The sequence below is a fragment of the Bufo gargarizans genome, chromosome 1, assembly GCF_014858855.1.
Source record: "Bufo gargarizans isolate SCDJY-AF-19 chromosome 1, ASM1485885v1, whole genome shotgun sequence".
Classification (NCBI taxonomy): Eukaryota; Metazoa; Chordata; class Amphibia; order Anura; family Bufonidae; genus Bufo; species Bufo gargarizans.
The window spans coordinates 539,531,207-539,556,830 of NC_058080.1; the positions used below are offsets into that span (position 1 = coordinate 539,531,207).

At 42.9% G+C, this 25,624-nt stretch overlaps 2 protein-coding genes across 7 annotated transcripts in view; one reads left to right on the plus strand and one right to left on the minus strand.

The window, feature by feature from the left end:
* MED15 (mediator complex subunit 15) overlaps positions 1–4,443 on the minus strand; it is a 47,886-nt gene extending 43,443 nt beyond the window's left edge. For both annotated transcript variants that reach the window (XM_044275513.1, XM_044275512.1), the window contains exon 1: positions 4,226–4,443. In XM_044275513.1, coding sequence (XP_044131448.1) covers positions 4,226–4,293 — 68 coding nt within the window. In that variant the 5' untranslated portion in view covers positions 4,294–4,443. The remainder of the gene's footprint in view (positions 1–4,225) is intronic.
* Positions 4,397–25,624, plus strand: part of KLHL22 (kelch like family member 22) — a 53,990-nt gene continuing 32,762 nt past the window's right edge. Inside the window, exons 1-3 of one of the 5 annotated variants that reach the window (XM_044275516.1) lie at positions 4,699–4,925; positions 5,108–5,125; positions 18,358–18,672. In XM_044275516.1, the coding sequence (XP_044131451.1) occupies positions 18,452–18,672 (221 nt within the window). In that variant the 5' untranslated portion in view covers positions 4,699–4,925; positions 5,108–5,125; positions 18,358–18,451. The other 4 variants (XM_044275519.1, XM_044275515.1, XM_044275520.1 and 1 more) reach the window with 4 other exon arrangements.

Sequence of the window (25,624 nt, forward strand, 5' to 3'; positions counted from 1 at the left end):
GACCTTTTCCCCTTTAAATTTAAAGGCCATGTACACTTTCAGAGACAAATTGTTTATGATTGCATTTTATTCATGTTGGGCTAAAAATCCTTTTTTCAACTGGGCTTTTTTTTTTATATTGAGCCGTTCTGTCACAAAGGATTAACTTTTTCTAGCTGTGTGACTGGTACTTTACTTTCACTTTGTCTTATCTCAAATTTACTAAGAGGTCATAAACACTTATTTAAGGCTTTGTTCACATCACCGTTGAGCCTTTCCGTTCTCCTGCACCGATTAGGGGCAGGAGAACGGAAAGGATGCATTTGGCACATAACTGAGCCGAACTGAGCCCACGGGCACCATAGACTGTAATAGGGTCCGTAGGTTTCCGCTCAGAGGAAGATTTTTGAAGCGGAGACAAAAGTCCTGCATGTACAACTTTTGCAAGTTATGTGCCGAATCTGTCCTTTACGGAAAGGCTGAACGGTGATGTGAACGAAGCCTACATTATCAGTAAGAGAAGAACTGAGCTGTAATGAGTGTTTATAAGGCTGCTTTCACACTAGCGTTCGGGTGTCCGCTCGTGAGCTCCGTTTGAAGGGGCTCACGAGCGGACCCGAACGCAGCCGTCCAGCCCTGATGCAGTCTGAATGGATGCGGATCCGCTCAGACTGCATCAGTCTGGCGGCGTTCAGCCTCCGCTCCGCTCGCCTCCGCACGGACAGGCGGACAGCTGAACGCTGCTTGCAGCGTTCGGGTGTCCGCCTGGCCGTGCGGAGGCGTGCGGATCCGTCCAGACTTACAATGTAAGTCAATGGGGACGGATCCGTTTGAAGATGCCACAATGTGGCTCAATCTTCAAGCGGATCCGTCCCCCATTGACTTTACATTGAAAGTCTGGACGGATCCGTCCCAGGCTATTTTCACACTTAGCTTTTATATGCTAATATAATGCAGACGGATCCGTTCTGAACGGAGCCTCCGTCTGCATTATTATGAGCGGATCCGTTCAGAACGGATCCGCCCGAACGCTAGTGTGAAAGTAGCCTAACAGAGATCAACAACCTCCAGCACTCCAGTTCTGAAACTATAAGGCCCCTTGCAGACGAGCGTGTCCGGATTAGGTCCGGATGCATCCCGGTGCATTGCGGCAAACCCACGCGAGTAGGTACGCAATTGCAGAGGAGCATCCTGTGATTTTCACGCAACACACAAGTGATGCGTGAAAATCACCACTCATGTGCACAGCCCCATAGAAATGAATGGGTCAGGATTCAGTGCGGGTGCAATCCATTCACCTCACGCATTGCACCCGCGCGGAATACTCGCCCGTGTGAAAGGGTCCTAACTCCCAGCATCCTCCTTTTACTTCTATGGGAGTTACAAGAACAGCCAAATCAGGGTTCATGCACCCAAATGTATTTTCTTTCCGTGTCCGTTCCGTTTTTATTTGCGGGCCATATGCAGAACCATTCATTTCAATGGGTCCGCAAAAAAAATATTTAAAAAAAATAAGTTACTCCATGTCCTATTATTGTCCGCATTACAGACAAGGATAGTAATGTTCTATTAGGGGCCAGCTGTTCCATTCCGCAAGATACGGAATGCACACGGACATCATCCGTACTTTTTGCTGATCCATTTGAGGACCGCAAAATACATACTTTTGTGCATGAGCCCTATGTGTGCATTGCTGGGAGTTGCAGTTTCACAGCAGCTAGAGTGCCAAAAGTTGCTGATCCCTGGTCTATAATGTCAGATAGTACAGATAAGGAGCCCATCAGATTTGGCTACTTTCACATGTGTTTTTTGCTGGATCCATCAGGGGATCAACAAAAACGCATCCGTTCACAACGCATTCGGTTGTATTATCCCCAAAATTAACAAGACGGGTCAGTCACTAAATCCAATGTAAGTCAATATGCACTGGAACCGTTACACACACCCCCCCCCCCCCCCCCCCATGTTGCTCAGTATCCCATGGCGCACACAAACGCCACTTGCAGCGGTTTTCTGTGCGTCATGGGAATGAAACAGACTGCATTCTGGTGCACTCCGTTCTGGTTTGTTCAGTTCACAATGAATGAGGAGAAAACAGTTTTGCTGCGGTTTTAAGATCCTGTGACGGAATACCTCGATATAAAACCATGGGAGACGTGCGCTGCTCACCACTCTACTGCGCTTGGTCCGATCTTCATGTGTGCCCCCAATGTGGAGAAATCAGCCTTTTATCTTCATCAAGGGCCTGATAGGAACTTCCCTATGACAGGACTCCGAGCTCTTAAAAGGCCCCGAGGCTGCCATAGCAAGAGATCGATGGGGCCATTGGGTCTCAGTGGGTGCAGTGCTCTGAGGGTTTAAATGTCTGATCACCGTTATTGCCGATCACATACACAGTCTTTGATTGTCTGCTGTGTAAAATGGCAGGTACCCGATGGCTACGAGGCCCACACAGATTATGAGTGGGAGCCATCTTTAAAATCCTGATTTGCGCTGTACATGTACAGTGCAAGTCATGATGGGGTTAAACGGGTTGTCTCCCTTTTTATATTGAGGACGTATCCTCAGGATAGGTCATCAATATCGCATCGGCGAGGGTCCAACTGCCAGCCCCCCCGTCAATCAGTTTGAAGAGAAGGCAGCGCCCATACAAGTACTGCCTTTGCTGCTTTGTTTACCTGTATGATGTCACAACCGCATCGGTGAGCAGATGTAATCACAAATGTGGCATCCCCATTCACTTCAATGGGACGACTCCATCCTATTCATTTGAAGAGAAGGCAGTGCTCGTACAAGGGCTGCTTTCTCTTCAAACTGCTGATCGGTGGGGGGCTGCCAACAGTCGGCCCCTTGGCGATTGATATCAATATAAAAAAGCAGGCAGCCGATACCCCTGACCGAGGTGCTCCTAACATGCTTGCAAAAGGGCCTGAAACGTTGTGCGATGTTTGCACTATTGAATAAAATAAATATTGGTCAAGAAAAGAAGGTCTACACCTCTTTACAGCTGATTGCTCTGAATAAGGCTACTTTCACACTTGCGGCAGAGTGATCCGGCAAGCTGTCCAAGTCATGGCGTTAGCACGGATGCAGCTGCTGGGCACAGTCATTTCTCCTTCACCAGCCTCTAATAAGAGAGACTGGCACAGAAAAGATTTATACGCAAGCAGCCATTCATAAACTCCCTGGACCATATTTATGACAGCAGCCAATCACAGCACAGCTTTCAGTTCACACTCCGACTGGTTGCTATGGGCTACAAAGACAGTTTTTCTTTAAGACCGCTTTGATCAATGAGGCCTCTGCTCTATAACGAGGTTACATACGGGCAGAGTGTGCCAGGGATCTATCTGGGTAATCGATGGCTGCATTATTTGTACATGCACTGATACTATGTGGGCACTGTATGGGAATTTCTGTGCAGGTTATATGAAGGTAGGCAGAACCGACAGGTAACTAGTTATGCTATAAGCACAGATGGGCCAAAGTAAGCCAAGTATTTACTGGCCACTACTGCAGTGCGACTGATCAATGTCATTCATGGACAGCTTCAAGCCCCGCGGAGACATGCCGGCGCTCAGCGGGCGTCTCCTGCGCCCCGCGGAGACATGCCGGCGCTCAGCGGGCGTCTCCTGCGCCCCGCGGAGACATGCCGGCGCTCAGCGGGCGTCTCCTGCGCCCCGCGGAGACATCCCGGAGCTCAGCGGGCGTCTCCTGCGCCCCGCGGAGACATCCCGGAGCTCAGCGGGCGTCTCCTGCGCCCCGCGGAGACATCCCGGAGCTCAGCGGGCGTCTCCTGCGCCCCGCGGAGACATCCCGGAGCTCAGCGGGCGTCTCCTGCGCTCCGCGGAGACATCCCGGAGCTCAGCGGGCGTCTCCTGCGCCCCGCGGAGACATCCCGGAGCTCAGCGGGCGTCTCCTGCGCCCCGCGGAGACATCCCCCACTGATGAGGGGGGTATCACCCAGTGTTCAGGTGTCACTGCCCGCACCCCAGGGATCAGTTCGCCTGAACATTTATCATTTCTCTCCAGATCCACAAAGCATGCTGCTGTTCCCACTATACCACACTGATTACCCCAATGACTGGCAGACTACCCCCACCGCCAGGAGATCTAACCCTGAAGACCGGACTTCCATACAGTCCTCCAGATTTATTCTCCGCTCAGCACCATGTTACCGGCTAGGAGACAGAGAGGTCGAGGCTGAGGCCTAGCCCCAGAGAGCAGCCCCCAGCTCAGCACTTACATCTGGCTGACCAGCTTCTGCCTGAAGCCCGCGCTCCGCCAGTCACTGTCAGGAGCAGACACGTCCATCCTCGGTTCTGGCGCTCTCTTTCCAAGTAGGAATCTCTGTTCGACAAGCCGACCGGAAGTGTCGCAAGGCAGCGTGGGACTTTGTTCAGTCAGAAGCGACGAGCGGACCTCCAAGGGGGTGGTACAAACAGACGCCACGCCCCCTCCCGCCGATTGGCTAATAATCCTGTGCGAAGCTTGTGAGTGACAGCGCCTGAGGTAAGATGCTGAGGACTGCAGTAGTCGTCACCTATCCTCCTGCCTGACTTGTGAGTCGGGCTCACTTCTCCGTCTCTTTTAGCAGTCTACGTTCCGGGTGACGCCATGTTTGCGGAAGTGACGCTGCTGAGCTATTGGCACTAGGGGGCCAGGTGAGAGGAGCTGTGCTGGGCACAGGTAACAGCGTCACATGGGGAGGGAGCTGAGCCCTGGTCACGTGACGAGCCCCGGTAGTTTACAGGCAGTGTGGGCGGGGCTCTGTGGAGAGCTCAGCCTCCCATGGCAGTGACACATGATCAGTGCCCTAGCCTGCCTGTGAGCAGGAAGTGGCAGTGCCAGCCTTCAGCACCCAGGGCCAGCGTTATATTTAGTAAGGAAATCACTTGTTGCCTAGAAATGCTCCCCTTATCAGGCTGTGATGTACTTGGCACCAGGTGGGTACGTTGTGGAGACTCTTCCTTCTCAGTGGTGATGGCAGTGCCAGGTGTGAACTCCCCCAGTGATGTGTAAGCTGTGGAGTTGGATGCATTTTCTGATCAGCTATAGAAAACATTTCTTTTAGTTGACTTTTTTTTATTTTTTTTACTAAACATTGAACTTCCTTTCACTTTCATAGATCATTTCCCTCCTCCGGGTAAGATCTCCTTTCTCTTTTACTATTGCTGTGATCACGTCTTATCGAGATGGACGTGAGATGTCCGAGAGGCTAACACCGAACATACTGCATGTGTTTGTATTGTATTATGTGTGTGTGTATATATTTTATTACTAATAATCTATGGCGGAAACATATTTCCCAGGACTGAACATGAACAGACAAAATCAGACATTACTAATCGACAACCCAAACTACAGGAGTGAGGGGCCTGCTCACAAGAGCTTACAATCGACAGGGGGATATGAGGTAAAAAGTGCTGGTTATGTGCAGTGGTTCAGCCATCTTTATAGTGAATAGGGGAGCAGATGTGAAGCTGCGTGAGCCAGTCGCTGGCCGGTATCTGCATGTGCACTGGTATCAAGTACGTGTCTGACTGATGGGTGAAGGGATCAGGTTCTGAGGAATAATGGAGGTGAATGAAGAAGAGGTAGATCACAGAATGTGATATCACAGCCTGAAAAGATGGGTTTAAAGATCGCTTGAGATTTTCGTCTGGCTACATTAACCATAATGGGGACCAGCAGAGATTCAGCTGCATTCAGGCAAAATATGCCAATAATCGCCGACTTACAAACTTCCGGCAATATCGGAATGTAGAAAGATCCAGATCTACCGGAACAGCCGGCCGGATCTCAAGCTAGTGTGAAAGTAGTCTAGACACTGGATGTGGGGCTTGAACCTGATCGTCTGGGGTAGCCCAAGAAAAGTGGGATGGGGGTGTGATGCTCAAAATAAGGAGGATGCTTGTCTTAGATCGTTAGCAGAACGGAGAGCATGGGTAGTAAGTAGACAGAGGTCAGGGAGGTGCAGCACTGTGTATAGACTGATATGGATGGGTAACCAGTGCAGTGACCGGCACAAGGAGAAGGCGTTGGTGTAGAGGTTGAACTTCTCCATGGAATCATTGACGGTCCGCTCACCTCAGTCCGTTAGTCCTCAAAACCTGAGTGCAAGGAGACAATCCCGGACCAGAAACTGGTTTCTAGAGAACTTGCAGAAAAACACATCCACTTCTCCAGGACTTCCACAAAACATATCTTCTTTATTCAGTTTCAATAGCAAACAGTATCCAACGCATTTCAGACTTGGAAGATCTAGTCCTTAGTCACGGCACATGACGCACAGTGTAGAGCTTGGGCTGGTAGATGAGTCTGGTGAGTTAAAGTAATCGATACAAGAATAGATCAGGGCGACTATAAGAATATTGGCTGTTTCTCCTGTAAGGACGGATTCTGGAGATGTTTGAAGTGATTGAATTGAAAAGAAAACACCGACTGATTAATAATATTAGTTTTTTTATTTATCTAAGATAGAATACATTAGATGTCATACAGCTCCCCTAAAGATGAAAACACCCTGGCCCAGATTTTCTAATGTGTCTGCTCCTAAAATCTGTCAAAAAGTGGCGAAACTAGAGTCTCTACAGGTTTTTCTGACTTCCTTGAAAAGGGGATGGGACATAGCTAGAAGGGGCGGAGGTTCATAGGGAAGTGGGTGTGGCCTAAAATACATTGTATAGTGTTAGACAAAAGTGTCTCTCATGGAACCACATTTATCATTCTGGCCTTGGTATCTTAAAGGGGTTGTACAGTCATAGTTTTGATGACCTATCCTCAGGATAGGTCATCAATATCAGATCGGTGGAGGTTCGACTCCCAGAACCCCCGCCAATAAGCTGTATGAAGTGTCACACCGTGTAGCTAGGCAGTGTAGTGTATGTGTATATCTAGGTAGACATATGTAACTACCGGTATATACTTAGTAATCTATGTTTCCATAAACTGTAAGATCCCTGAGGCTGTGTCTAACTGCATAAACCACCAGCAATTAGAAGAATGGGTGAGTAGTGGGAACGGAGCTCTGAAACAACTGCACATGCTTGTCCACCGCAGAGCTGTTATCCAGGTGGACACAAAAATGGTGGCGTTATATCGTCAGTTAGCAATCATTAGGACTTTAAGAATCCTATATACCAGTGTAAATGGCACCTCAGTCAAAAATGTCCTCTGTGTGTATAGCCATAGATGTTCCGTGGTCTCACCTTCTAGCCCCCAAAATTTTTAGATGAACCCCTTCCCAACATGACTCTCAGAAAACAGCAAAGCAAAAACATGATTTTTTTTCCAAAAATGTTTTTATTGTGTAAAACTGAACAAAAACAAAAAAAATTACATATTTGGTGTCGCCACATCCAAAACCACTGGCACATATCCCGTCAGTTGAACGCCGTAAAAAAAGAAATAAAACCTGTCCCAGAACAGCCAGTTTCTGAAATCATAATATCACGCGATCAAACATTCCTATGCACCCTAAAATTATACCAATGAAAACCACCTCATTCCACAAAAAACAAGCCCTCATATGAGAACATTGCATGAACGTTGAAAAAAAAAAAAAATAATAAGGTGTTCAGAAAACGGAAAATGGCTATTTAAAAAAAAAATACTTTGTGTAAAAGTGGTCAAACATAAAAAAACTATATAAAATTGGTATTTGTGTAACGTACTGACGATCAAAATAAAGATCACATGTCATCATTATTCCTGCATGGTGTATGCCGCAATAACAAAACTCAAACAGTAGCAGCAGTGTCTCTGCCCTTTCTTTATCCTGCTTCTCAAAAATAAAATTAAAAAGTGGTCAAAAAGTTGTATGTGCCCTATAATAGAACCAATGATAAGGGCAACTCATCCTGCAAAAAAAATGACTCTTACGCAGCTTCTATCAATTCAAGCGTGGTCGGTTTCAGTTGGCACTAGCTGGGCACAACATATTGGGCACTGAAATGCCGTATTTGTAGAAAACCTGCAATTTTCACTTTGCACCTTCTGCTGCGCTTTTTGCATAACACGTGTGGGGTCAAAATTCTCACTACACCCCTTGGTAAATTCTATGAGTAAATGCTAGTATAAAATGAATAAGGAAAGATGTATTACTATCTATCTGCAGCAACACACTGATTAATAGTATAGGACAGAATAGTGTTTTTACGGTGTTCACTGTGTGGTATAAATAACATATGTTTATTGTATGGGTCGCCAACTGCTCCCTTTCTCCTCCAGACTGAAGGTAGCAGCTAGAGATATTGGCCTAGTCTTGTTTGAAAGCTGGTATTTCAAGTTTTCAAACAATACTAGAATCATTATTTCTGATACATTTGAAGATATGACTGTTAGAAATCAGGATGCTGTGAATGCAGCTGAAAGTAAAAGCATAAATTCACCGCTTTTATTCCCTGCTGTGAATGTGCTTGCAATGCCAGCTTTCAAACAAGACCAGGCGCATGTCTCTAACTGCTACCAATCCCAAGATATGAGCAGCTAAAACATCCTGCTGCCTGAACTCTGCTCAGGTTGGACTGTTAAAGGGGTTGTCCAGGCTTTTTCTATTGATGACCTATCCTCAGGATAGGTCATCAATATAAGATTGGCGGGGTGTGACACCCAGCACCCCCACCGATTAGCTGCATGAGGAGACGGCGCGCACAGTGCGCACGTGCCGTCTCACTTCCTTCTCTCTGCTGTATGTCTATGGGACAGCAGCAGCGAGCAAGAAGGGAGATGACATGAGCGCACTGCGTGCTGTCTCCTCAAACAGCTGATCGGCGGGGTGGCAGGTGATGGGCCCCCGCCGATCTGATATTGATGACCTATCGAGAGGATAGGTCATCAATAGAAAAGCCTGGACAACCTCTTTAAGTGCTTCTCTCAAAGCCTGAACATATCTTGGGTAAAACTGTACGATGCTACAATGCGCTCACAAGGTATGTTTATCATAACCAATACTAATATTGTACATGTGTTCGGCAAATCCTACCAATACATTTGATGTGATATATCAACCCTACACTACGACAAGAGAGTATTTCCCTAATATGATGCTTATAGTCATTTACAGAGGAATTAACAACAGAGGTCTTCGTAGGGAAATTAGTGGTTGTGCAGCCATTACATGACCCACTTCTAAAGAATTCTTCTAATCCCAGCCATGATGTTAACTTTAATGGTGACAGAGGTGGGCTTAAAGTTGGTTCTACACAATAGTTATATTGGCAAATGTATTCCCAACATCCTGTCATCCTTTAGAATGTGCTTGTGTTTCTGAATAATGGTTTCTGTCCTGTATTATAGGATAAAATGAGTTTCAAATTGATTTCCTCTGTTTTTGTAGGGACAGGTAGACCTGACTTCTCTTGGAAAAAAAAAAATTCTTGTCTAGGGTGTGTACTCCCTATCTAGAGATTTCTGTAGAATAGTTCTTCTCTCTAAATTGCTGTGTAAGAACTGTTCCTTCCTCTTCAAAGGTGGCTCCTCTAGTGCAGTTGTGTTTTAAAGGGTTTCTACCACTTCGGTTTCACATATTTAGCTGTCAGACACTAGCGATCCGCTAGTGTTGCTCTGCCCAACCATCCTAATATAATTGCTTTTGGGGCAGCCGTTTTGCTAAAAAAAGAACTTTTATTAATATGCTAATGAGCCTCTAGGTGCTATGGGGGCGTCATTAGCACCTAGAGGCTCCGTCTACCTTCAGAAACTGCCGCCGCCCAGCGCGTCCCTCCAGCCCGCCCATCTCCTCCTGAATGCGATCCTCCTTGTGAGCGTATGTATTCTGCGCATGCGCAGTGAATGTCTGACAGCTTCCTTGCTCAGACATCTCCACTGCGCCTGCGCGATGACGCCATAGTGCTCCGAGGAACAGGCGCAGTGGAGATGTCTGAGCAGGGAAGCTGTCAGACATTCACTGCGCATGCGCAGAATACATACGCTCACAAGGAGGATCGCATTCAGGAGGAGATGGGCGGGCTGGAGGTACGCGCTGGGCGGCGGCAGTTTCTGAAGGTAGACGGAGCCTCTAGGTGCTAATGACGCCCCCATAGCACCTAGAGGCTCATTAGCATATTAATAAAAGGTTTTTTTTTAGCAAAACGGCTGCCCCAAAAGCAATTATATTAGGATGGTTGGGCAGAGCAGACACTAGCGGATCGCTAGTGTCTGACAGCTAAATATGTGAAACCGAAGTGGTAGAAACCCTTTAAGGGTACTTTCACACTAGTGTTTTTCTTTTCCGGCACTGAGTTCCGTCCTAGGGGCTCAATACCAGAGAAAGAACTGATCAGTTTTATGCCCAAAAGAAATCTGTTCAGGGTGTCTTCAGTTCAGTCACTGAACAGCGTTTTGGACGGAGGAAATACTGCAGCAAGTTCTCGTTGGCTAAGTATTCCTGTCTTTTGCTCTTCTACACATATGTTCTGTAGGTTTTCAACATTTCAGATCAGTTGCCGAAATGCCGGATCCGGCATTAATTTACATTGAAATGTATTAGTTCCAGATCCGGCATGCGCAGACCTGTAAAAATGTGAATAAAATATATAACGGATCAGTTTCTACGGATAGCATCCGGAGAGAGACGGATCCGTTCTTGCAATGCATTTGTAAGACTCATCCGGACCGTCTAGAAATGCTGTCCGTTTGCATGCAGATTGCCGGATCCGGAAGGCAGTTCCGACAACGAACCTGCTTGCCGGATCACTCTGCCGCAAGTGTGAAAGTAGCTTAAGTCTTCTATACTGACTAAAAGGCACATGGAGATGCCAACTTGGTAAATGACAGCTAGAGGGTAAAATAAAACAGCTCCTTGCTTTATGTTTCCTACATGTGGAGCATTATAATGTTTAGCCTATAACTGAAATACGCAAATCCAAAAATTCCATTGAATCTGGACTGATTTGTGGTGTGAACTGTAAATTATATTGGTTTATATTGAGTTTATTGATAAAAGTGTCAAGATATCGTCTGTTTTCATTCCAAACAGAATACCATCTATGTAATGCCGGTAATAACTGGGCACGAATCTGGTTCCCATGGCGGTCCCAGTAGTTTGGAGAAACTACTTTGATTCAAACATAAAATAATTTTGCGTAAGGATGTATTTAATTGAACGGAAAACAAAATCTATTGTTGTGTTCCAAATAAAAAAGACGCCCTTCTAACCCTCTGGTACTCTATACTGGTGTATAGTGAGTGAACATCTAAGGTCACTAAATGCCAACCTTCCTGCCATGCTCAACTATTTGAATAATCCGGGTGGTGTCCTTGATATAACTGGGTAATTGTGTAACATATGAAGGAAATGGTCTATATATTGTGATAAATTGGATGAAACAGACCCTATACCTGATATGATAGGCCTGCTGGAGGGTTGGTGCTATCTTTGTGTATCTTGGATATACAATAAGACATAGGAGTCCTTTTTGGTGTATTCAAAATAAAAGCAAGTTCTCGTTGGCTAAGTATACCTGTCTTTTGCTCGTCTACACGTATGTTCTGTAGGTTTTCAAAATACTCTTTGGTTGGGTCATATGTTAATGGTGAATATGACCCAACCTCATCTGTGAGTTGTCTGTGGCACTCAAGATTGTAGTTATCAGTGTCTAAAATGACTACTCCCCCCCTTATCCTCTGGTCTAATAGTTTGTCTTTTTGGCTACTGAGGAGAGGGCCAGAAGCCCCAAAATATGTATGGCCTGTACAAAGATACTGCACATAGTGTGCCCGTTTATACATACATATATACATTGGTTGGTTGGATCTCGCACATGTCCGCGATCTTCTGTTTCCCTCGTCCGGTTCTTACCTATTTATGATTTATAAGTTACAATTCATGATCAATTAATAGGTATCACAAACCTTATTGATGTAATTTAACTTAAAAGCTTAAAATTCATCATCATGTTTGTCATTACTAGTTGATAATACATCCCATTATTCATCATTGCTGTATTGACTACCTATCATGTTCACCTTTTTATTATTTTTATTTTTAGTTGTATTTTATTTTATTTTTACAGGGGATTTTTGATCATGTATTACAACATACCTTTGTTGGTGTCATAACTAGTTTTAGAGTGATTTTAGCATGATTATAATAGATGCCTAACCAATTACTTAACATTAACAATCATGATTTAAGGTTCTCAACATATTACTTGGCATTCATCAATTATTTTAAATATTAATACTCCTAAAGTTTATGAATTGTATATATTATTTATTCTTGATCTTAATTAGTAATAATTTACAATCATGATTAATATATATTGGATGAATTATGAGGTAAAGGGATAGGGGGGGGGGGGACCATAGAGAGCGAGAGAGCATGATAAGGAGAAGGGGAGGGGGCCTATAAAGGTTAATTTAAATTTTCTAGGAGGAGATGCATACCCTAGTATTAAAGATTGTTCACCAGCGACTAGATATTATGTGTAATAATTTGGTCCTCCTACACATTATTCAATGTCTATTATAGTAGTAGATATTGCCGCTTTTTAAAGAAATGGAGCAAAAGTAAATCCTTCATTCAATCCCTATCCAGCTAAACCACTGCGGCACAACAGAATAGCCAGCCATTCTAACTAAACAGTGCATATGCCAGGTTTCAGTTTGGATCTAAGTGCTCCAAGTATGCCGTGGCAAATCTCGCTATGCACCACTCGGACTGGTGAGTTCACTAAAGTTAGTTATAAGTTTAATCACTTACAGAATCTGGGCACTAAATATTGAAAGATCTGTACTGGACCTCAGAGCTATCAACTAGTGGGGTCTACATCACAGTCCGACATCTCTGACTCCATACAGCCGCCACTACATGCACAACTTATATATAAACCTATTGGAGACTTCTCTGCTCAGTCAATAAATTGCTGAGTTTTAAACACGAGACACTATTTTGATAGACAGATCTACCCTATACTATTAATAAGTGGGTTGCTGCAGAGCCCGCAGCTGATTTTTATTAACCAGATTCATCTGGATAGGTTTTATACATAGTTACACTCTATTTTATTGATTATATTGCTTTATCGCCATTTATAGATTATTTTTTTGTGGTTATTATATGCTTATTGTTATAGATTCTTAATTTGTTTTTGTTGTTATTCAATAAATACGTTAAAAAATAATAATAATCTCATTATCGTAGGTAATTTTGCCTGGAGAGCCTTACTCTATTCTTCTTTATTAAGCTACTATAAAATGGGGTCACTTCCTGGGGATTTAAATTTTTATTTTACCTCAGAGCCTCTGCAGTTGTCAGCCTGTGCTAGATAAATGACCAAACTAGGCCTCAAATGCACATAGTGCTCTTTCTCTACTGAACCCTGCAGTGTGCCCAAACATCAGTCTATGACCTTATATGGGCTGTTGCTGTATTTTAGAGAAGATGGGTAACAAATTGTGGTACCCCTGTGAAAATGAAAAAACTGGGGCTAAAGCAACATTTTATTGGAAAACTGTAATTTTTCATTTTTACAGCCAAGTGTTTATAAATTCTGTGAAATGCCTGTGGGGTCAAAGCACTCACTACACACCTCAATAAATTCCGTGAGGGGTGTAGTTTCTAAAATGGGGTCAATTTTGGGGGGTTTCCACTGTAGGAGTACCTCAGGGTCTCCTCAAATGTGACATGGTGTCTGAAAACCATTTCTGCAAAATCTGCCCTCCCAAAGCCATATGGCGCTCCATCCCTTCTGACCCTGTGGTGTGTCCATACAGCAGTTTACGACCACATATGGAGTGTTGTGTTGTTCAGAAGAAAATGGGTAGCAAATTGTGAGTTGGTTTTTCTCCTGTTCCCTTTTGTGAAAATTAAAAATGTGGTGCCTAAGCAACATTTTATCGGAAGAAATACAATTTTTCATTTTCAGAGCTATGTTTCTAGATTTCATGAAATGCCTGTGCGGTAAAAGCACCCAATACACCGCTACATAAATTCCTTTAGAGGTCTAGTTTCTTAAATGGGATCACTTGTTGGAGGCTTCCACTGAAGGGGTACCTCAGGGTCTCTTCAAATGTGACATAGCACACAAAAACCATTTCAGCAAAATCTGATCCTAATAACCTTACGGCGCTCCTCCTCTCCTGAGCCCTGTGGTGTTCCCATTCAGCAGTTTACGACCACATTATGTAGTGTTACTGTAAACTGTAAAATCAGGGTAATAGTAAGGTTTGTTTTGCTTTTGTACAAGAAAAAAATTGACCAAAATAGAAAATGTATAAAAAAAGTTACATTTTGAAATTTCACTTCCATTTTCCTTTAATTCATGTGAACCACCTAAAGCGTTAACAAAGCTTGTAAAATAAGTTTTGAATAATGTTAGCGGTGTAGTTTCTAAAATGTGGTGGCTTACATAAGCCCCTCAAAGTCACTTCATAACTCAATTTGTCCTAAATAAAAAATGGGTTTTGGACATTTTCTTGAAACTTTGAAAAATTGCTTCTAAACGTTCCAAAGTCCCAAAAAATAAAATTACATTTACAAAATGATTCCAGTATAAAATAGAAATAAAGCTATTAATTTAGAAAATAGCAACTTTTGCCAAATATTCTTTACATTTTGGATATTTTTTTATAACTAAAGATAAAAGATATCAACTCAAATTCACCACTAACATAAAGTAACACATGCCAGATTAGCAAAAATAGGCTCTGTTAGGAAGGTGAAAAACAACTGTGTCAGGAAGAGGTTAAGCAGTTGCATTTATTTACTCCCAGTCTCTTATATACTGCTAACATATTCTGCAGTGTTGTAGAGAGATTATCAGATTAAAATTCATGGTTTTTTCTTTACTTCTTAAAGCTGAGTGTGTGTGTGTGTGTGTGTGTGTGTGTGTGTGTGTATATATATATATATATATATATATATATATATACACACATATAACATATACAGGTGAAACTCGAAAAATTAGAATATTGTGCAAAAGTCCATTTATTTCAGTAATGCAAATTAAAAGGTGAAACTAACATATGAGATAAACTCATTACATGCAAAGCGAGATATTTCAAGCATTTATTTGTTATAATTTGGATGATTATGGTTTACAGCTTAGAAAACCCCAAAGTCACAATTTTGCTCAGGGAGTATGGATAAATTAGCTGACTAGAGTGTGAGACTTTGAGCCTAGAATATTGAACCTTTTCACAAAATTCTAATTTTAAGCTGTATTAAGCCCCTCACGGAACCTTTCTCAAGCCAAGTGAATTACAACAGTGCAAATGCATATACTTATATCACTCTCAATTAATCAACCAGTGCCCAATAAAAACTTCCATAGGTACAGTTTCATCATTATACAGCTTTTCACATGATTAAATATAGATTCAGTGCTCAAACATAATTCAATTAAAAAGGTGCATATATTCCCTGATCTCCTCAGTATACATGTGCATTTCATCCAGTGTAAGGCATCATTATATTGTTATAGTGTGAGGTATAATATTTATGTATGCCCATACATCCTAAAGTGCATGTTAAAAACATAAAGTGCTTGGCTGTATCACATACATCGCAATAGAAGGAGATCATGGTCCTCTGTAATGAGTAATCATCTTACTTACATGGAGCAGGCACACGAGCGCAGCGCCAAGGCCTGTAGTATGTGTGTGTGTGTATATATATATATATATATATATATATATATACAGTACAGACCAAAAGTTTGGACACACCTTCTCATTCAAAGAGTTTTCTTTATTTTCATGACTATGAAAATTGTAGATTCACACTGAAGGCATCAAAACTATGAATTAACACGTGGAATTATATACATAACAAAAAAGTGTGAAACAACTGAAAATATGTCATATTCTAGGTTCTTCAAAGTAGCCACATTTTGCTTTAATTACTGCTTTGCACACTCTTGGCATTCTCTTGATGAGCTTCAAGAGGTAGTCACCTGAAATGGTCTTCCAACAGTCTTGAAGGAGTTCCCAGAGATGCTTAGCACTTGTTGGCCCTTTTCACTCTGCGGTCCAGCTCACCCCAAACCATCTTGATTGGGTTCAGGTCCGATGACTGTGGAGGCCAGGTCATCTGGCGCAGCACCCCATCACTCTCCTTCATGGTCAAATAGCCCTTACACAGCCTGGAGGTGTGTTTGGGGTCATTGTCCTGTTGAAAAATAAATGATGGTCCAACTAAACGCAAACTGGATGGAATAGCATGCCGCTGCAAGATGCTGTGGTAGCCATGCTGGTTCAGTATGCCTTCAATTTTGAATAAATCCCCAACAGTGTCACCAGCAAAGCACCCCCACACCATCACACCTCCTTCTCCATGCTTCACGGTGGGAACCAGGCATGTAGAGTCCATCCGTTCACCTTTTCTGCTTTGCACAAAGACCGGTGGTTGGAACCAAAGATCTCAAATTTGGACTCATCAGACCAAAGCACAGATTTCCACTGGTCTAATGTCCATTCCTTGTGTTCTTTAGCCCAAACAAGTCTCTTCTGCTTGTTGCCTGTCCTTAGCAGTGGTTTCCTAGCAGATATTCTACCATGATGGCCTGATTCACACAGTCTCCTATTAACAGTTGTTCTAGAGATGTGTCTGCTGCTAGAACTCTGTGTGGCATTGACCTGGTCTCTAATCTGAGCTGCTGTTAACCTGCGATTTCTGAGGCTGGTGACTCGGATGAACTTATCCTCCGCAGCAGAGGTGACTCTTAGTCTTCCTTTCCTGGGGCGGTCCGCATGTGAGCCAGTATCTTTGTAGTGCTTGATGGTTTTTGTGACTGCACTTGGGGACACTTTCAAAGTTTTCCCACTTTTTCGGACTGACTGACCTTCATTTCTTAACCACCTCAGCCCCCCTAGCTTAAACACCCTTAATGACCAGACTACTTTTTACAATTCTGCACTACACTACTTTCACCGTTTATTGCTCGGTCATGCAACTTACCACCCAAATAAATTTTACCTCCTTTTCTTCTCACTAATAGAGCTTTCATTTAATGGTATTTCATTGCTGCTGACATTTTTACTTTTATTTGTTATTAATCAAAAATAATCGAAAGTGAAAAATGACATTTTTCACTTTCAGTTGTAAATTTTTTTTTTAAAAACGACATCTTTATATACATTTTTCTCTAAATGTATTGTTCTACATGTCTTTGGGTAAAAAAAAATGGTTTGGGTAAAAGTTATAGCGTTTACAAACTATGGTACAAAAATGTGAATTTCCGCTTTTTGAAGCAGCTCTGACTTTCTGAGCACCTGTCATGTTTCCTGAGGTTCTACAATGCCCAGACGGTAGAAAAACCCCACAAATGACCCCATTTCGGAAAGTAGACACCCTAAGGTATTCGGTGATGGGCATAGTGAGTTCATAGAACTTTTTGTTTTTTGTCACAAGTTAGCGGAAAATGCTGATTATTATTATTATTATTTTTTTTCCTTACAAAGTCTCATATTCCACTAACTTGTGACCAAAAATAAAAACTTCCATGAACTCACTATGCCCATCACGAAATACCTTGGGGTGTCTTCTTTCCAAAATGGGGTCACTTGTGGGGTAGTTATACTGCCCTGGCATTTTAGGGGCCCTAATGTGTGAGAAGTAGTTTGAAATCAAAATGTGTAAAAAATGCCCTGTGAAATCCTAAAGGTGCTCTTTGGAATGTGGGCCCCTTTGCCCACCTAGGCTGCAAAAAATTGTCACACATGTGGTATCGCCGTACTCATTAGAAGTTGGGCAATGTGTTTTGGGGTGTCATTTTACATATACCCATGCTGGGTGAGATAAATATCTCGGTCAAATGCCAACTTTGTATAAAAAAATGGGAAAAGTTGTCTTTTGCCGAGATATTTCTCTCACCCAGCATGGGGCAGTGGTCTTCCTCCGAGCACCGCCCTATACTGTCCTGACTGAGTACAGCGTCAAGGCAATTTCCGCTCAATTTGACCTGATGTTTTGCAAAGTCAGGTCACAGTGCAGCGCAGACTTGGAGAAGGAGAGGTAAGTTAATTTATTTATTTTACCTCTGATGGGGGTCTGATCTGATAGGGGCTTGATCAGAGCAACCGATATGGGGGTCTGATTTGAGGTCTGATATGGGTGTCCGAGAGGTCCTATATAGGGGTCTGATCTGAGGTCTGACCAAATTTTTTTTTTCTTATTTTCCGACTCTAAAACCTAGGTGCATCTTATAAAGTGAAAAATACTGTGTGTGTGTGCACCCTGTGCAAAGAAGAACCTTCCCTGTCCCCAATGGGGATCTCAGTGTAATGTTCCTTACAAAAAATTTTGGATCTGTAAGATTTTGGAGTTTGGAAGGAACTTGGAAAACATGGAGAAAACTCATAAAACACAGCATTGACCTTTTATAGTATGAAATGACTTTACTTATTTTTACAATAAGACTTCTCTTTCAGATACATCTAAGGTCAGAGAACTGATTTAATCTTTTTCATATGGATGAGATACTGACAGAAGTTCCAGTTTTGGGTTTGGAATATTTCTGCAAAAATGGCAGAGGACCATGAAGATGTGAAACCTAACCATGTGCCCAAAAAGCAGCTGATTCCACAAAACACTATATATAGGAGTACACAGCACTCAGAAACTCTTCTGAATGGTCTTGTTGGGCTCCGTGACGGAGGTATATTATTTGATGTGGTCCTCAAGCTTGAAGGAAGATGTGTGGAAGCTCATCGGATCCTCTTGGCTGCATCTTGTGATTATTTCAGGTACAAGGACCTAGTTTATGTTTCTCTATGATACCTCATTTTTCTTGCGTGTTTTCTATTATTACTTAGTACTTGTAATTTCACATTTAAATTCCTGCTCATTGTGGACTTTGAAGTCAAGTGGGCGGTCTTATCAGTGATTGACAGCTATCTGTGTATACAGAGTCATAGAGGGAAGAATGTCAATCACTGATAGGACCGCCTCCCTGACTTCAAAGCCCAGAATGAGAAAAACATTAAATGAAGGAAATACAAGTTACACTAAATCTTTTGCCATAAAACTATGTATCAATCTGCTCAGCTCCCCCTGCTGTGTAACATGCTGCCTGCAGCTCAGATGTCATTTTCAACATGGCAGGTTCCCTTTAAAAATATTAAAAAGCAGTTGCTGGACCAGGTGCCAGAGCTGACCAATTGTTAAAAAATATATCTGGATCTCGGGTGGTATTGTAGAGAGTGCTGTTCTCTTGTGTGCATCAGGTCTATATTCAAATACATTCAAATGTATGTCCTCCAGTGAGGTGAAATTCATCGTATCACAGAAGTCTTTTGTTACTGGAAAACCATTTTAAAACAGGAATCCGAAGTCGGCTTCGGTAGCGGCTGGTACCTCTGTACCAAAGCCGATTTTGGATCGCAGTTTTAAAATTGTTTTCAAATTCTAAAATCGAAGCCCGAAGTTATTCACCAAATTCCCACGAGACTTCAGTGATATTGACTTCCCCTTGCCAGAGCCCATATATTTGAATGCTGTATGGAGACGAATCTCCGTACTGCAGTCAAACTAAGTTTTGAGAGAATCGACTTAGGATCTACAAGTACCAAGCTATTTCAAGATCCATATTTCTGCAGATTTGGTAGGTAGTTTATGTATGTTGCATCTATCGTTCAGATTTAACCCCTTGAGGACATCTGCCGTACATGTGTGGTGGAAGTCTGTTCTTTAAAAATGGCGACTGCTCCAGAGCGCAGTGGGTGTCATAGCTGTTTCACACAGCAGACACCCAGGGCTAATGTCAGCGATAATGCCAATCTCGGACATTGAACCACTCAGATGCCATGGTTAATTGTGACTACGGCATCTGAGGCCGTTTTTCCCAAGTGCACTGTGCTCCAGGGACACAAACTGCTTCCCTGCGCAGTGAGCCGTTCATTCGTTGTGGTAGCCTCGGTCCCTCTGAAGGATCCAAATCTACCACAGCATTAGTTCCTATGGCGCCCTGCATGTGGCATGGCTCCATAGGAACATGCTGAATGTCCCATAGGTTGCAATGGTAATTCATTGTACTCTATGGGACAAACAATCTAACATCTAACAATCACATGTTTAATCCCCCTAAGGCAGTGGTTATCAACCTTTCTAAAGCCGTGACCCCTTAATACAGTTCCTTATGTTGTGGTGATCCCCAACCATTACATTTTTTTCCTTGCTACATCATAACTAATTTTGCTACTGTTATGAATTGTAATGTATAGCATAAATACAAAATATTTGTAAACCAAATAAATAACTTTAAAATAAATAATAAACAACAAATACCCCCTAAAAAATAAATCAGTGGTGCGCACAGTACCCCTCAAATAAATAACTCAGTGGTGCTCACAGTACCCCCCCCCCCCCCCCAAAAAAAAAAAAAAAAAAACTCAGTGGTGCTCACAGTACCCCCCCCCCCACCCCCCCAAAAAAATAAAATAAATAAATAAATCAGTGGTGCTCAGGGTACCCCTCAAATAAATAAATCAGTGGTGCTTCAAGTCCCCCCCAAATAAATAAATCAGAAGTGCTCAGGGTCCCCCAAATAAATAAATCAGCGGGGCTTCAGGTTTCCCCCAAATAAATAAATCAATGGTGCTCAGGGTCCCCCAAATAAATAAATCAGAAGTGCTCAGGGTCCCCCAAATAAATAAATCAGCGGTGCTTCATGTCCCCCCAAATAAATTAAGCCTTGCTTAGCCAAATAATTAAAATAAAATTAGCCAGGCTCAGCCAGGCTCAATTAAATCATTGGTGGCAGTGGTGCTCAGCGGCGGTGTCATTAACGAAAAAACTCTGACCTCAGCAGACAGGCCAGACGTCAGGCTCCTTCAAGCACAGGCAGTGATAGGACATCACTTCCTGTACGCGAGGATAAGGGGCCGCTGCCGTTGTGCGGGCGACCCACAATAGGAAGCCTCAGGCGACCCCCCGGAAAGGGCCGATCAACCCCCAAAGGGGTCGCGACCCCTAGGTTGAGAACTGCTGCCCTAAGGAGATATAAAGGAGTTTTCCAAGACTTTTATACTGATGACCTATCCTTGATAGGATGGGAACCCCACCAATCGGCCGTTTGAGAAGGCACCAGCACTCACAGCTGCGCTTCTGCCTTCTCTAAGCTCGCCAAGCACAGTGCAATACATTGTACCAATGCTTGGTATCGCAGCTCAGCCCAGTTCACTTCAGTGGGGCTGAGCTGTTCCTAGGTCATATGAAGGTGACATCACATGGCTTAGGCAAAGCTGGAAAAAGGCTGCAGTGCTAGTGTGCTTCCCCAGTGCCTTCTCTCATGATTGTTGGGGGTCCCGGGTGTTGGACCCCCACCAGTCAGATACTCATGAGTATAGGTCATCAGTTAAAAAATCTCAGAAAACAGCTTTAAAATATATGTTAAAAAAATATTTATATACAAAAATTCAAAGCACCCCCTTTCCCCATAATAAAAATAAATTTAAAAAAACATTATTTGCACCACCGTATCCCAGAACACCTGACATATTTATCACGTACAGTAAACAGTATACATCGCTTCACCTCCCAAAATAAAAATTTATAAAAAGTGATCAATAAGTCATACACACTCCAAAGTGGTCTCAATAAAAACTACAGATCGCCTCACAAAAATTAGCTCTTATAGACTCAACTATAAAAAGTTATGGGGTCAGAATATGGTGATGCAAAGACATTTTTTTATTATTTTTAAGTATTAAAAGAAACAAGAAAAACTATATAAATGTGGTGTAATTGAACTCATACTGGTCCGGAGAATAAAGGTAGGAGGTCAGTTTTATCTCATAGGGAATGTCATGAAAATGAATACTTTTTTTTCCAATTCCACCCCATTTGGAAGTTTTTTCAGCCTCCCACTATATTGTATGCAAAGTTAAATGGTGCCATTAGGAAATATAACTTGTCCCAGAAAAAAAGCCCTCATATGGCTATGTGAACGTAAAAATAAAAAAGTTATGGATCTGGGAAGGCATGGAGTAAAAAAAACTAACCTGTGGAGAGAATACACTTTCAGCAGTAAACACCCTTCCATCACTTTGCCGATTTTGTCTGCCTGAGTGGCCACAGGCTGTTCCTCTGCCGTCCTCTTTCTTACTGTTCAGCTGCATCTACATAGATCCCAGTCAGGGTCGCAGAATCGGGAACATGACAGAAGGGTAAGTATTGCTGGAAGTGTATTGTCTCCACAGGTTAATTTAAAGCCATTTTAGGTACAGGCCTGTAGAACCTCTTCAATGTGTTCTTCCACCTTTGTTTAGATATATCTAGAACCTTATAAAGTTGAAAAATCAGCAATATTGTAAATGATTGTTTAACCACCTCAGCTCCCCTAGCTTAAACCCCCTTAATGACCAGACCACTTTTTACAATTCTGCACTGCACTACTTTCACGGTTTATTGCTCGGTCATACAACTTACTGTCACGAGGGTGTCAAGAGCCACGTCTGACTCCGTTATACCCGGGGTCAGGAAGTCGCAGCGGGTGGCTGCGCGCTCTATGTCTAAAGATCACGGTGTTTCTTAGTGTTTGTTTTCTGTGTTTGCCTTGCTATCCTTTTTGTCTCACTCAGGGATCCGTAGCTTCTCCTCCTCAGCTGTTTCTTGTCTGCCACTCCCAAACTCCTTATATTCTCCTCTCACACTTCTCTTGTTGCCAGTTATAGAGCTTCCTGCCTGGACATCTATGCTGACCCACTGGAGCTGAGAATCTGGTTGTTGTTCCAGAGTGCTACCCTCCGGATCCCTGTTGGGCCTTTGTTGTCTCCTGTTGTTGCCCACCTGGGATTATATGTTTAGTTTGTATTGTCTGTCCTCCCCTTGGTGTTTTCCTTTAGAGCTAGTGGTGCGGACTAGTGTTCCCACCGCCCTGTTCACTATCTAGGGCTCATCCTAGGGAAAGCCAGGGTTTTAGGCACGTGATCGGCGTACGGGTGAGGAACCCGTCTAGGGACGACAGGGCAGCCAGGCGCCAGCCGCAAGGTGAGTCAGGGGTCACCACCTTCCCTCTCACTAGGGCAGGGCCTCCCTCTTTTCCTCCCTCCGTGTCACGTATGTGACAGTTACGCCGATCGTGATACTTACCACCCAAATGAATTTTACCTCCTTTTCTTCTCACTAATAGAGCTTTCATTTGGTGGTATTTCATTGCTGCTGACATTTTTACTTTTTTTGTTATTAATCGAAATTGACCGAAATTTTTGCAAAAAAAAATAATGAAATTTTTCACTTTCAGTTGTAAAATTTTTCAAATAAAACTACATTTTTATATAAATTTTTCTCAAAATTTATTGTTCTACATGTCTTTGATAAAAAAAATGCAATAAGTGTATATTTATTGGTTTGCGCAAAAGTTATAGCGTTTACAAACTATGGTGCAAAAATGTGAATTTCCGCATTTTGAAGCAGCTCTGACTTTCTGAGCACCTGTCATATTTCCTGAGGTTCTACAATGCCCAGACAGTAGAAACACCCCATAAATGACCCCATTTCGGAAAGTAGACACCCTAAGGTATTCGATGATGGGCATAGTGAATTCATGGAAGTTTTTATTTTTTGTCACAAGTTAGCAGAAAATTAATTTTTTTTTTTTTTTTTTTTTTTTTCTTACAAAGTCTCATATTCCACTAACTTGTGACAAAAAATAAAATTTTACATGAACTCACCACTCACCCTAAAGCGTGAGAAGAAGTCTGGAATCCAAATGCGTAAAAAATGCCCTGTGAAATCGTAAAGATACTCTTTGGAATTTGGGCCCCTTTGCGCACCTAGGCTGCAAAAAAAGTGTCACACATGTGGTATGACCGTGCTCAGGAGAATGTGGTTTGGGGTGTATTTTTACATATACCCAGGCTGGGTGAAAGAAATATCTCTGTAAAATGACAACTTTGTATAAAAAAAAAAGGGAAAAGTTGTCTTTTACAGAAATATTTATCTCACCCAGTATGGGTATATGTAAAAATACACCCCAAACCACATTGCCCTACTTCTCCTGAGTACGGTGATACCACATGTGTGACACTTTTTTGCAGCCTAGGTGCGCAAAGGGGCCCAAATTCCTTTTAGGAGGGCATTTTTAGACATTTGGATTCCAGACTTCTTCTCACGCTTTAGGGCCCCTAAAATGCCAGGGCAGTATAAATACCCCACAAGTAACCCCATTTTGGAAAGAAGACACCCCAAGGTACTCCATGAGGGGCATGGCGAGTTCCTAGAATATTTTGGCACACGTTAGCAGAAATTTATTTATTTATTTTTTTCTCTTACAAAGTCTCATATTCCACTAACTTGTGACAAAAAATAAAGTTTTACATGAACTCGCCATGCCCCTCACGGAATACCTTGGGGTGTCTTCTTTCCAAAATGGGGTCACTTGTGGGATATTTATACTGCCCTGGCATTTTAGGGGCCCTAAAGCGTGAGAAGAAATCTGGAATATAAATGTCTAAAGATTTTTACGCATTTGGATTCCGTGAGGGGTATGGTGAGATTTTATTTTTTTGTCACAAGTTAGTGGAATATGAGACTTTGTAAGAAAACAATAAAAATAAAAACAATTTCCGCTAACTTGTGCCAACAAAAAAATCTATGAACTCGCCTTGCTCCTCAAAAGTGATCTTTATAGCGCCGCAGCGATTTTACGGTGTTTTTGCAGTGATCAGAAAAAATAATAATACTGTCACTGCGGTGGGGCGGACTGAACGCAAGTGTGCACACAAGATCAGGCCTGATCGGGCAAACACTGCGTTTTTTGTAGAGCCTATAGAACATGTCCTATTCTTGTCCGCAATTGCGGACAAGAAAAGGCATTTTCTATATAGTTCTGGCAATGTGCGGATCCGCAAAATGCGGAAAGCACATTGCCGGTGTCCGTGTTTTGCGGATCTGTGGATCTGTGGATCCGCAAAACACATACGGACGTCTGAATGGAGCCTTACAGGGGGGTGCTCAATGACAGGGGGGTGATCAGGGGTTAATAAGTGACCGGGGGGGGGGGGGGGGGGTGTAGATAAGTTGGTGCTTGGTGCTACTTATTACAGAGCTGCCTGTGTCCTCTGCTGGTCGATCTAAGCAAAAGGGACCACCAGAGGACCAGGTAGCAGGTATATTAGACGCTGTTAACAAAACAGCGTCTAATATACCTTTCAAGGGTTAAAAAAATCGCATCTACAGCCTGCCAGCAAATGATCGCCGCTGGCAGGCTGTAGATCTACTCGTTTACCTTCTGATCCTGTGAACGCACGCTCATGTGTGCGCGCGTTCACAGGAAATCTCGCCTCTCGCAAGATGACGTGCCGGCACGTCCAGGAGGAACAGACCGACCGCCTGCAGGACGCAATCCTGCTTTAGGCGGTTGGGTAGTGGTTAAAAGATGTTTCTGTTTTAAACCCTTTTAATGTAGTTTTACTGGAGACACCAGTCAGAATTGACATGGACTACAGCAGGTTTTTGCACCAAACCCAGAATCAGATTCGATGACTGTTTACATCCCCTGGACATGATGGAGTTTCTGTAACTCCTTTCTCGTGCTGTGTATTACAAATCCCTGAAATGAAAGTAGCACTCCCACAAAAAAAAATATTCTCTGACCTGTAGTGAAGGTAATCTTCATACGAATGACTGTATTTGTGAATTATAACCTCCCATCTGTTCCTCAGCTGTGTCATGTGACTTTGATTTCCAACTGACACA